The 11,668-nt window shown below is 33.9% G+C and overlaps 1 protein-coding gene across 1 annotated transcript in view; it reads right to left on the bottom strand.

The window, feature by feature from the left end:
• Positions 1–9,069: 9,069 nt before the first annotated feature.
• Positions 9,070–11,668, bottom strand: part of LOC111510795 (farnesyl pyrophosphate synthase-like) — a 40,637-nt gene continuing 38,038 nt past the window's right edge. The window contains exon 4 of the mRNA XM_023166743.2: positions 9,070–9,616. Coding sequence (XP_023022511.2) covers positions 9,275–9,616 — 342 coding nt within the window. The 3' untranslated portion in view covers positions 9,070–9,274. The remainder of the gene's footprint in view (positions 9,617–11,668) is intronic.

Genomic DNA, 11,668 nt, shown 5'->3' with positions numbered 1-11,668 from the left:
TGAAGTTGATTCAGTGAGATGTCCAATGCGCCACCTGCAGACAGAGCCAGGAAACAACTCCACAATCAAACGTATTCTAAAAACACTTTATTGTGTGATTTTCACTAGATAGTTTTACAAAAACGCAACACGTGTTTCGCCATATAATGGCTTCTTCGGGCGTGTCTTAATAACTAATTCTACACATTAAATGATATATATACCTTATTCTACAATTTGACGTACCTGAATTTCAAGTACCTGATTTTTTACCTAAGTTTGTAATGAATTTAATTACCTGAGCTTATGTTCCATTTTCCACATTTGAAAAAATATTCAGTAACGGAGAGTTATTTAATTGTAATTGATCATTCAGTAAATTACCCGAATTCCCGAATCTATTGATTTCTAAACATTCTAGAAGATTGAGTTTCAAACTCTTCTCTTCTAAATGTAACACATCGTATTCCTGATTGAACTCATGTCCTTCTGGTAATAGGTGGTTTGCAAATGTGGAATTGGTCTTTCTATTTATAAAACTGCTTATATGCTCTTTAATTCTTTGGGAAAATGTTCTTCCAGTTTGGCAAGTATACAGTTTTGGACAAGAGCCACAAGTCAGCTTATATACTCCTGATCTATCCAACAACGAAGTTTTGTCTTTATTGTTTTTAATAAATGTACTTAGATTATTATTCGTTCTGTAAGCCACGTTTACGCCTTCTTCTATCATATAACTCCACAATCATACTTCGGATTGGGAGTCGGAATCCTTCAAGTCGGAAGCGTTGCACATGTGTCTGATGGTTTTACTTGAACTCTCTGCGTGGCATTTACTAGGTTAGTTGTTTTTTTTCCGTTGGGTATCTGTCACACGTATCTACAAAGTCGTAGGTCTACATGAGAGGCAATGGGCAAGGTGTTTTCACCTGTACCTGGAGCATGTCATATACACATCTCCGTAATATTAATCATTATCAATCATAGATTTTTATCATAGTTTATCGAATGGTAATAATGGTGTTTTTCTAACACTCCCGTTTATACCAGAGGTTGATACCAACTTCCTTAATACAAATATAATACCCTGTACATATTCACATTTTTAAATACCTGTCATATTTCCAATATGAGTTTATGGATTATACTCTATACAAAAAATGAATCGTTCTCGAGATATTCATTTGTTTTCTTAAAAAAACTAGACATTCGGCTCTAGAGTGATTCCCTCATAACATTGAAAAGGTAGATAGAATACATGAATATGCGACTATTGATTCATCAAAATACTTTATTTCATCGTTTTGTAGGAATAACATTTCGAAAATGTTATACAAGATGTTTGAAATTGATGAATAATTCAGAAGATATAAAAATGGGTCAAAACTCAGTTTTTTCAAATAGAACGCCTCCTATTTTAGGACAGTTTCGAAATTCCGGGATGATTCTGACTCATTTTCATGAAACATTCCTTATATCAAAAATCGGTTAACAAGATATTTCAGTTTTTCCTGAAAAAAATAAAATATGCACAAGTCCGCCATGAAACGGCAAACTACGAATTCTCCGCTTCTTACAGTTACAGAAAGTTTATTGGAGCTAATAATTTGACGTCACGGTTTTTATTGAAGACAGTATATCAGATGAATAAATAATGAATTAAAAAATGTTTATTCTGAATGTTTCATAAAACAGCGAAAATTCAAAAATATTGCATTGTCTTTTCACACAAAATATAAAAACTATTTCAAAATATGTGCGATGACATTTCTTTTAACTTCCAGGCAATTTATAATTCTCTTCATCAGTTTTTTATTTAAAGCACTACTGATTTCATCGGTATTTAGTGTATTGGATAAAATGTTCTATCTTTTGTTTATGAGTACTTTATCGTTCAATACAATAGAAATACTATGGAAACAAATGAAGGTAGTTGTTGATTTATTGATGTTGTCATCATTTGTTATTTGTCAAAAAGTAGCCCGAAAAACTCAAATCGAATGACAATATAGTAAAGAGGTTGTTGCGAAAATTGTTTGCAACATGGATCATTTCTTCCAAACGAAAGCCTCAGTTGGATAATGAAGAACTGCAGTATTATACGAGTACATCTATCGATGAGCAGGTTTTCCTTGCAGCAAGCCACACCTCCCTTTTGACCCTCTTCGCTCATATACCCGTTGAAATACCAAGAAAGTGTGTTCGTGTATATGAAATAGCGATAAACAACTCATACCACGAATGCAGGCATGTTATCAGACTGCAATTCTTTGAAATAGAAGAATCTTCCTTTTTAGGGATGAGAACGGTCCACCCCTAGACAAAACATGCCGGAATTTGATGCTCCCCATCCAGCAGAAAATCAAAAATTCTGATAGGGTTGCGGTGAGTACATGGTAATTTTTTTTCCACAAGTAAGTATTTAGTCCATTCGGGCCCGGAGCAACCAAGTTCTTAGAGCCCAAAAAAGCTCTCCGAATTTCTTCGATAGCTATCGGTTCTCGCAGTTCATTTTGTTCAAACTCGAAAAGCTTTCCACAGACAGCTTGGAACTGGACTTGAGCTGGAGTATCTAGTTTGAGCAGTTGTGGATGCTCATAAAATTTCCTATCGCAAATATTTCAAAACCTGGAATGTTCTCCCTAATCTCAAAGTTCGTTCAAAGGAACAAAATTAATTACCCAAATACCTCTCGAATCCCGATGAAATAAACAACTATTTGGCTCAGTTCATACAAAAAGTTTCCAATAATTGTTTATAGATGAGCACATTACACATAGCATCACAATTGTTGTTCATATTTCCAGACTTGTGGAAAATTGCCGTTGGGAAACCCATTGCCAAGAATAATGATCCAGCCAGTTATTCTGATCTCAGAATTATCAGCATACTCCCGATCAAGAGTAAATTTTTTCAAAAGGTTATTTATTCACAGATTAATGAATATTTCAATACTAATTTTCTATTATCACTGTCGCAATATGGTTTTAGGAAGGGCTATAGCACAGGTACACCTCTTCAAAAATCACTTACCTAATTGTGAGATTTTCGCTGAACAGTTTTACAAAAACCCTACACGTGTTTTGCCAAACAATGGTTCTTTCAGGCGTGTCTTTACTCTAAAGACACGCTAAAGACACCCCCGAAGAAGCCATTGTATGGCGAAACACGTGTTGCGTTTTTGTAGATTTGTTTGGTGGAAATCTCACTATGAACTATTTTTTTAATACTTAATATATCATCAAGTATCGGCCAATCACATCATATATCTGGCACGGCTCTTGCTACTGTTAGACAAGATATTGTTGACGGAATTGATAAGGAAATGATTAGTTCTCTGGTTTTACTAGATTTTTCTAGAGCATTCGATGATTAGCTGATCTGCAAGAAACTCAATTATTTTGGCTTTGATAGTGTTGCCTTATTCCTCATCTGGTCTTATTTATTGGATAGATCTCAAAAAGTGTTTGTTGTTGGTCACTACTCCTTATCTTTTGATATTCTTTTGTATATATTTCATTAGTTCGGACCTCCATTGTCTAATATGATATAAATTGATCTGAAATCCGTGAAAGAATCTGTAAAAAATTAAAGAGATTAGCTGAAATTACAATAAAATAACATACAAGCAACAACCAAAAAAAATATGTTGTCCAACAAAGCGTTTAATCAAGCTAGCATAGAGATACGTAACATATGGAAACCTCTAATCAAGCGAAAAACGATTAACTCCCGCCAAATGGTCAGCTCCCGCTAAAACCAATGAAGCGGAGGGAGGGAAGAGGAGAGGTGAAATCACTCGAATGACCTATAAATAGTCAGATCTCTGAGGAATAAGTCCAGTTATCACCCGAAGACGATTATGGATACTAACAATCGAAACATCGTGCTATTCCAATGTTTTGACAGAATCAGAATCGACGAATTTAGGCGTGCGCAGCGTTATAGAACAGTGCTTTCAAAAAATTGTTCCACCGCGCCATCTAGTGGCGAGTTACAGAAAAATTGATAGCCTAAAAACCTTCTCTATGAAAAATTACTTATACATGTCAAGTTTCATCACGATCAGTTGAGCGATGTAGAAGTTTATCACTTATCAACCAACCAACAAACATCCATTTTTATATATCAGACTAGTACTATGTTGCTGTATCGCAACATTCCGCTGTTCCAATGTTTTGACAGAATCAGAATCATCGAACTTAGGCGTGCGCAGCGTTATAGAACAATGCTTTCAAAAAATTGTTCTACAGCGCCATCTAGTGGCGAGTTACAGAAAAATTGATAGCCTAAAAACCTTCTCTATGGAAAATTACTTATACATGTTAAGTTTCATCACGATCAGTTGAGCGATGTAGACGTTTATCACTTACCAACCAACAAACATCCATTTTTATATATTAGATTAGATAATGGAAGTCCTAACTAATGAAATGCACCACGAAATATTGTCAACAACCTTCAAACATTCTTTTGTCTAATTACCATTTCAGTTGTAGTCTATAATACAGTGTCATCAGAGTTGCTCGACTGGCTGATCTAATATGTGTGATTGATGACTTGTTTATTTTGAGGTGATTCATGATAACTTTAATGAAATGAATAAAAAAACTTTTGTCTAATCTTGATATTCTATTTGAAGTACCACAGGGTTCCATTTTTGAACCTTCATTGTTAATAATTTATATTACTGACATCATCTCGTCCATCAAGAATTGTGAAATATAGGTTAATGCTGATGACACACAGTTATATATGAATTTTAAACTCGATTAGTTTGCTGAGACACAACATCCCTTTAACGTTGATCTAGATTTGATCAATTATCTATCAAGTGAACTTGATTTGAAACTGAATCCTAATAAAACAATGATGATGCATTTTTGATCGCAAAAGAATCGTAAATTTGCAGAAAATAATTTCCATTTAAAACTGGGTCGTCAAGATGCTTGGCACTTACCTCTGATTCACTCAGATTTATTGAAAAAGCATATATGTCATCGAAACTCTTATCCTGCAATCGTTTTATTTTGAGCTAATCTCTAAAACAAATGCTTTGTGATAGTTTGTGACTTCATATATGGGCCGTACTTATATGATTTGGATAAAAGAAGAATACAAAAATTGCGAAATTCTTGTTGCCGTCTAATTTATGGAATCCGTAAGTATAATTCCATTTCTGAAGCCTTAACAAACTCCCGCTGGCTCAATATGAAAAAATATATATGATTCATCATGTGGGTTGTTCGGTTCATAAATTGATTACTCTTCCCAACTCTCCCCAACTCTCCCCTTTTGATACCGAAACTAATTCTGCTTTAAGATATGCTCTCAATAAATATTAGAAATAAAAACAAATTAACTCTGTCGCGACATCGCCTTGCACAGTTTCAGAGATCATTTCTTTTCGGAGCAGTGAAACTCTTCAATTCATTGCCTGAGCAATCGAAGAGATTCAATATCAGGAAATTCGAATACAAATATTAAAATTATATCTACGATAGTCATTAATCTCAATTTTCGCTCATTAGACAAATCAGTAATAATTTAAGCATCAGAACAATTTGATTCATCAACTCTTTAGGAGACAATTACGGTTTAATATTTTATTTATTTTTCTGTTGTGGTACCATAACCGTTAATTGTTTTTTATTTTCTGTATGTTTGCGTTTATTATGGAGTGGTGCTTGTTTTTCGAGTTTGAGTAGCTCTGAGCTAGACTTCGCCAATCAGTACCAGAATCTCCTGTTACGTTTTTCCATTTCCAGCCAACTTATTATTATTTAACCTAAGTTTGCGCTGGTCAGGCCCAATCCCTCGAAGCCCCGATACAGTCAGGAGGGCGCGCCAGCATTATCAACCAACGACCTCTTCCCATACCGCGGGGTAAGTGAACATTGGGTCTGAGAATCATATGCCCTGAGCAAGTGCAGTGAGCTTAGCCTTCTGCATTTGTCCTGCTAAGATTGCTCAATGCAACAAGCCGGCATGATTTTCAGATTCAAGAGTAGAGATGATATCATTCTACCATGGACACCAATAATCAGAACACCCATCTTGACAGGGTAGTGTGGATAGAGTTCTGCGTAGTTCGAAGGGAAAAAATCTCGATATTTTAACCATTTTTCCTTATCCTTTGGGAGGAGCTGAAAACTCCACGATAAATATCGTCTTGCACTGATGGTCGAGAAGTACTACATCAAGCTTATTAGCTTCTATGAGCCTGAGGGTGGAAACGAATAGTTCCCCAGTTATTTTTATGGAAAATGGAATGGAAAACTGAACGAAATACTCACTGAACACCAGGAGAAATTAGAAAAATGTGAGGCTAAGATAAATTCTCTAAATTCTGAAAATCAAATACTCAGGCAACAAATTATGGAAAATGTTCAGAGTTACAAAAACCATTCCATTCGCATATTTGGCATAGAAGAAATGCAAAAAGAAAATATTGATGAGGTAGTTAGCAATATGTTTAACAAAACTTTGACGGTGAAAATTAATGTAAATAACAATACAGAATTTTGCTATCGAGTTGGACGTTCTCCTAATAAACAAGGTAAAAATGGTATACAAAAACCAAGGGCAATCTTGGTTCGTTTTTTGAACATGAGGGACAAACAAAAAATTATTGAAAATAGGAAGTTGTTGAAATCCAGCAGCGTAGTTATCAGGGATGATTTGAGTAAATGTAAACTAAATATTCTGAAGGCTGCTACCACAAAATATACATTCAAGAATGTTTGGACATCAAATGGAGAAATATTTGTGAAGATTGACGGGGTTAAAAAATTGATCAGGAGTGTAAGTGATATATGATGTAGTCGACAACTTAGGAACACATACACCTATACTGTAGCCTTGTTCACTAGATAATTTTTTCATTTTTCTATTTTTCTTGGGTAATCTAAATTGTTAATGGATTTATTATATCTTTTGTTACTTTGATATTTTTGTTAGAAAATTTAATTAATTTAAAACGCTCACCTTCATAATGAACAATGTTAAATGTTACTACCAAAACTTTAGGGGTTTGAGAGACTTGAAAATGAGTATTGAAGGGGAAATGTATGACATAATCATTGGTACAGAAACTTGGCTGAATGATACATTTTTTGATTCGGAATTAATAAATTTGGAAAGGTATACAATGTTTCGATGTGACAGAAACTCGCAATTATCAGGAAAAGAAAGGGGGGGGGGGTAATGATCGGGGTGAATAGAGACTTTAAGGTTTTGAATTGGGGAATGAAAGATGGTACATATAAGACGCTCTGGGTTAGAATTATATTAAAAAAATTACATACAATCACTTTATTTGCTGTTTACCAACCACCTAAATTGAGTTTTGAAGATTACAAGAATTACTTGGAATATTTCGAAAACACAATATCTGTATATATCTTTGACGACTTTAACTTACCAAATCTAGAACACGAAAATATGGATGAGAAACATCAATTTTTTTTCGATTTCCTGAAAATTAATGATTTTGAGAACTGTAATGAAATTAATAATATCAATAACCGTAAATTAGATTTGGAACCTCAGCGGCGCTGAGGTTCCAAATAGCTTTGGTAAATATTTTGAATCTGTATATTGCAAGCAAATGGCCCAATACAACTTTAACATCGTTGCTGAAGAAAAATCCTATTTTTCATCAGACGAAGTAACAGTAACTGATTATTTTATAGCATTAAAAAAACTTATGCCAAAAAAATGTGCTGGTGTAGATGATATCCCACCTTATATTATAAAAGGTTGTTCGGAGTTTTTCCAAGAACCGTTGATTTATATATATAATCTTTCATTGATACAAAATAAGTTTCCATCACGATGGAAACGTGCTATTATTGTAACTCCTTTACACAAATCTGGTAAAATGTCACTTATAGTGTAAATTGTTCGAACAGATAATATAATGCTAAAGTGTGGCACAAAGTAAAGAATTTATTAAATGAAGAACAGCACGGCTTTGTGCCAAAAAAGTCAACTTCCACAAATCTTTTATCTTTTAGTCATGACGTACTTAGATGTCTAGAAAATTCTCCGCAGATCGACGTGATATACACAGATTTCCAAAAAGCGAAAATATCACGTTGGCACGAGTAAGTGATGTTAAAGATTTGGGGGTACGATGTGACTCAACCCTGTTATTCAAAAATCACATTGAAATAGTAGTCTCTCGGGGATTACGGAGTTTAGGTTTTGTTTTGAGGCAAAGTAAACATTTCAGAAATTACTAAACAGTCATTAGGATATATAACGCTCTGGTGAGACCAAAACTCGAATATTGTGCAGCCGTTTGGCACCCGTACCATTTTATATACAAACATAATTTGGAAAAAATTCAAAATAGATTACTGGGGCATTTATATTCTAAGAAGTCTACCCAGATTATAATTCTGTGAGAACTAATGATCTCAGGAAAGAATTTAAAATCTCGAGTTTAGAAAATAGAAGGTTATACATAATAATCGCAATATGTTACAAAATTTATAATAATTATCTTTACTGTCCCAAGTTACGTAGTTTAATGAACCGAAGAAACCCTATCAAAATTATGAGATCATCCCCTTTTTTCAAAATTCAATTAGTCACCACGACTCCAGGTACCCCAATCGTAACGATGCTGAAAGTCACAAATAATACACTATTAATGTCCGAACTCTGCTTTGTCTAACCTCCTAGAGAATTTTTTACTGGTTTCAAAAATTATATATTGAGTGTCAGTCAATAGCTTCCCTGTCATATTTTTGGATTAGTTACTTTTTCATTTATTTTTTATTACATAGGTATAGCTTTAGTTCCTTTTATTGTATACTGGCTATGAATTCACCATACATCTATAACGATTTTCTCATGTAATTAGGTTACACCTGTATGAGAATAAATAAATAATGCTATTAGAAAGTTGCATTATTTGGAAGTAACATAGGTTACTCTTCATTCTGCACTTGACGCAGACGAAATTGAAGAAAACACAATAAATTTTTCGTCTTCCTAAGGAAGATGCCATTGCATTTTCTCATTCAAGCTAGGTTCTTCAAAAGATTATCAAAAAAATGAAAGCCACATTAAAGACAATTAAATGATTTATGACATTTCAATATACTAACATTTCGCTATAACATATTTCAGTGTTTCTTTCAATGAACTGGTCGACAGTTTATCAATATTCAATGATATGGATACAAGAATCTCAGAAAAAATTCAGACAAGAAATGATTCAAATATCTGTAGGAAAGGGGTATTGAAATAATCCAATAAAGTATGCATATTCGATAGTATCGTCCTAAACTGACCATTTATCATTATATATCTTATCAAAAAGTAGATAAAATAAATCATGAGGCAAACACTCGGGTAGTTGAGAAATTCTGGATTTAATGTCATTGTATTTTTGTTCCTCATACCGTCTATACTCTTCTATTAAATCCATATCATCGTATAGATCACGAATAATTTGAAATGACTCATCATTATCTTTTCCATAGTTTTCTTCCATCAACGTTTTTTGACTGTTGCTGGCTTTCTCAAGAGTTTTCACTGCTAGCCATGAAAATTTACCTTCTCTAATGTCGGATCCAATTTTGCCAGTGTGTTCAGGATTCCCATAACAGTCATAAAAATCATTCTGAAAAAAACAATACAATATTCACAACTGAAAACATTGGCGATTGAAAATAGAGAAAGGAAGTTTTGTCTTGTTTTCAACGACAAAGCGCCTTCAGTTAGTAGTCTCAAAGTTAGTAACTGTTTTTTAGCTGAAATGACATATTTCGTGATACCTATTAAGATATTATGAATATTGTCTGCTATAGTAGGCATCAATTCAAAAATTTTACATATTCAATATTTTCCATACAGGAAATAATATGAAAAATCAGAGAGGTAAGTCAAATTTATTTTCAAGATGAACAGTTTTACGGAATAATTTTAGCCCTACTTTTTCAACTCCCAATTACGGATAGATGTTACCGTTAGAATAATAATATGTGGAGTAAAATCGTTGCTGGCAAATATATATTTTGGTTTTTCAAATAAAATGTATAAGAATAAAAGACATGTGAATGTGACATTTAAGCAATAATAATAATGATAATGGATTTTATTGATGGTTCCATACAAATGGTTCCATACAATAGCGCGCGTGTTAATAAAAAAAATACTTTTTTCAAATGAAGAAATACATGTAAAGTGAGTTCGAATTATATCAAGCAGGTTACGTACAGTACCATCTGCCCGCGAATAGATCAGGCAATAATGTCGATAATTCTGGAGTTACAAACAAACTGACAAACAAACAAACATACATACATACAGGTGAAGCTAATAAAAGCGTGTTAATTAAATAGGATTTGAAGCTTTATAATTCCTATTTATTATATGCGAACGCTTTCGACAGCTGATCGTGCTATCATCTTCAAAGCTCTACTATATATGTATATATATTTGAGCTTGAAGAAAGGTTGGTTGATTTCGACATAATTCAATTATTTGGATCTATTTTATATTCAACGGGTATCCGATTATATAAGTAGGCAAAATGGTAAGTGAAAGATCCACGACACGGATAAGTGTTATGTTGTGGTATTGTTAAATGTGCCTGAATCCCAAGTTAAGATGGTGTATATCAATTCTAAATGATTTCTTTTCAAAAGATCCCCGAACAGATGTGAAATATGTTCTCGTTTCCTCGTACCCGTAATGAGCCTAATGCATGCATTCTGGAGCTATTGGATTCTAAAACTGTCACTGCTCTATTGGAATATATACCTAATTTTCAAATTTGCGTAACCTCTGTTCAGAATTTGCGAAATGTGTGTTTTAAAACGAAGACTGTTGTCAAGATATAAACCCAAGTTTTTTGTTACTTCTTTTAAGGGAAGTTCTGTGTCATCTATTACAATATTTATGAGGAAAGAACAACGATTTTTTGCTGCTGTTCTACCAAAGAGCATGACATAAGATTTAGATGCATAAACAGATAGGCAATATTTAGTTGACAAAGATAAGAACATATCGAGATCGGTATTAATTTGCCAGAGGGCCTCGTTAGTTGAATTCTTATCAAATTCCATGTACAGCTGAGTGTCGGCGGCATAACAATGCATGGTTGCAAATTGCAGTGACCTATGAAATTGAGATGTCTATAAAACGAACAAGAGAGGACCCAATATTGAACCTTGAGGAACACCGTTTTCAATTTGTAATAAATCAGAGTTTTCGTTATTGTACACAACTCTTCGAAAACGATTGCAAAGGTAACTTTTTAGTAGTGCTACAGCATGCATTGAAAACCCTAGGTGGCCCAAAATAGTTCATGGTGTATGCGATCGAACGCCGCAGAATAGTCCAGTAATATCAGAAGACAGAGTTTGTTATTATCAATAGATCTGTGCACATTATCCACAACATTCAGGAGGGCAGTCGTACAACTGTGGTCAAGTCTGAACCCTGATTGACACTCGCGTGTCAATTGGCCGGAGATCGCCTAAACTTTCGGGGCTAGAATTTTTGGCCAACGACCAACTGCAAATACTGCAAATAAAACGAGTTCCTTAACAAAGCATAGTAAATAAACACAATCCAATTGATTATTAGGCCCTGCAAAAAAATTGCTAGAAACAATTTGGAACTATATCCGACAAATACTTCTGAAAACAATCACAATACACGAAACAGT

Source organism: Leptinotarsa decemlineata, unplaced genomic scaffold (genome assembly GCF_025532065.1).
Source record: "Leptinotarsa decemlineata unplaced genomic scaffold, Ldec_3_MD MMD2_tig00000035_RagTag_RagTag, whole genome shotgun sequence".
In the NCBI taxonomy this organism is placed as follows: domain Eukaryota; kingdom Metazoa; phylum Arthropoda; class Insecta; order Coleoptera; family Chrysomelidae; genus Leptinotarsa; species Leptinotarsa decemlineata.
The sequence above is the reverse complement of the archived record's forward strand: the minus strand, read 5'-3'. Positions and strand labels throughout refer to the sequence as shown.